The 1,226-nt window shown below is 49.9% G+C and overlaps 1 protein-coding gene across 1 annotated transcript in view; it reads left to right on the top strand.

The window, feature by feature from the left end:
- Positions 1 to 765, top strand: part of LOC107112936 (intersectin-2-like) — a gene marked incomplete at its 3' end in the record, with an annotated part of 55,297 nt that extends 54,532 nt beyond the window's left edge. Inside the window, exon 12 of the mRNA XM_015414147.1 lies at positions 503 to 765. Within this exon, the coding sequence (XP_015269633.1) occupies positions 503 to 765 (263 nt within the window). The remainder of the gene's footprint in view (positions 1 to 502) is intronic.
- Positions 766 to 1,226: the final 461 nt, after the last annotated feature.

Genomic DNA, 1,226 nt, shown 5'->3' with positions numbered 1-1,226 from the left:
GGGTGTGGCCTAATACGCCAATGAGCTGTGCTGTCAGGGGTGTGGCCTAATATGCTAATGAGTTTCTGCTGTTGGGTGTGGCCTATTATGCTAATGGGTTCCTGCTGGGCTTTTTCTACAAAAAAAGCCCTGTGTAAACCCATCTAATCCAGGGGTCATTTTATGGTTGCGACCACTGTCCTTTGTCAGAATTCCAAAGGTGCCCCCAGGCTCAAAAAGGTTGGGGATCCCTGGTGTTGACGGTATCAGAGGGGAAGGAATATAGTACAGTGGGGGCAGCAGTAGAGACGCAGGCAGAAAAGAAAGAAGGCTCTGGGTATTGCACCAAGGGAGCACGCAGAAATCTTGAGTCTTGAAACCAGATCAGATCATATAATGGATGTTCCCCTGGTTTGCATTCCTTTGACAAGTTGCCTGTTTTAGAAAGTTCCTTCTCTTACCCACACAGCACCCCATTTCATGGTGTTTGTTGCATGGTGCCATTCGCTGTTCTCTATTCTAGTTACCTTTGAGGATAAGAGGAAAGCCAACTACGAGCGGGGCAACATGGAACTGGAGAAGCGGCGCCAGGTGCTCTTGGAGCAGCAGCAGCGGGAGGCGGAGCGCAAAGCTCAGAAGGAAAGAGAGGAAAAGGAGCGGCGGGAAAGGGAGCAGCAGGAGCAAGAGCGGAAGAGGCAGATGGAGCTGGAGAGGCAGCGGGAGAGGCAGTGGGAGATGGAAAGACAACGAGAGGAAGAGAGGAGGAAAGAAATCGAAAGGCGGGAGGTGGGTCACTCCGAAATTATTTTTTGCTCTTGTTTGGGGGACATTGGCAGCCACTCCTTTTTTGACGAGATTTGCTCCTTGGTCTAACAGGCACAAAATTAGAGTCTTGCTTTCCCCTCTGCTAAGTCCGTACATAGAATACTGGGGAAAGGAAGGGTGGAGGAGGGGAGAACCTGGCTACCACTGAGCGCGCTGTCATTGGAACAGGCTTCTCTTCAGCCTTTTTCAGAGTGTGACAGTTCCTGTTTACAGCAAAGCTAGTATTTGTTCCAGCTATAGTAACTGTGTGTGTGTAACTAGGGAAGGCCCAATTTTACAGGTCCTTTGGGTATGCAGAAGACACGGAAGCTAGGAGGAGAGAGCAATGGTCTTGGTGCCATCACTAAAGCCTTGGCTCATGATGTCAAGTGCCTCCCAGACCAAACAGAAGTGTTGTGGCACCTTCAGGACTAACAAATGTT

Source organism: Gekko japonicus, unplaced genomic scaffold (assembly GCF_001447785.1).
Source record: "Gekko japonicus isolate JY-2015 unplaced genomic scaffold, Gekko_japonicus_V1.1 scaffold5071, whole genome shotgun sequence".
NCBI lineage: Eukaryota > Metazoa > Chordata > Lepidosauria > Squamata > Gekkonidae > Gekko > Gekko japonicus.
This window is presented reverse-complemented; position numbering and strand designations above follow the sequence as displayed.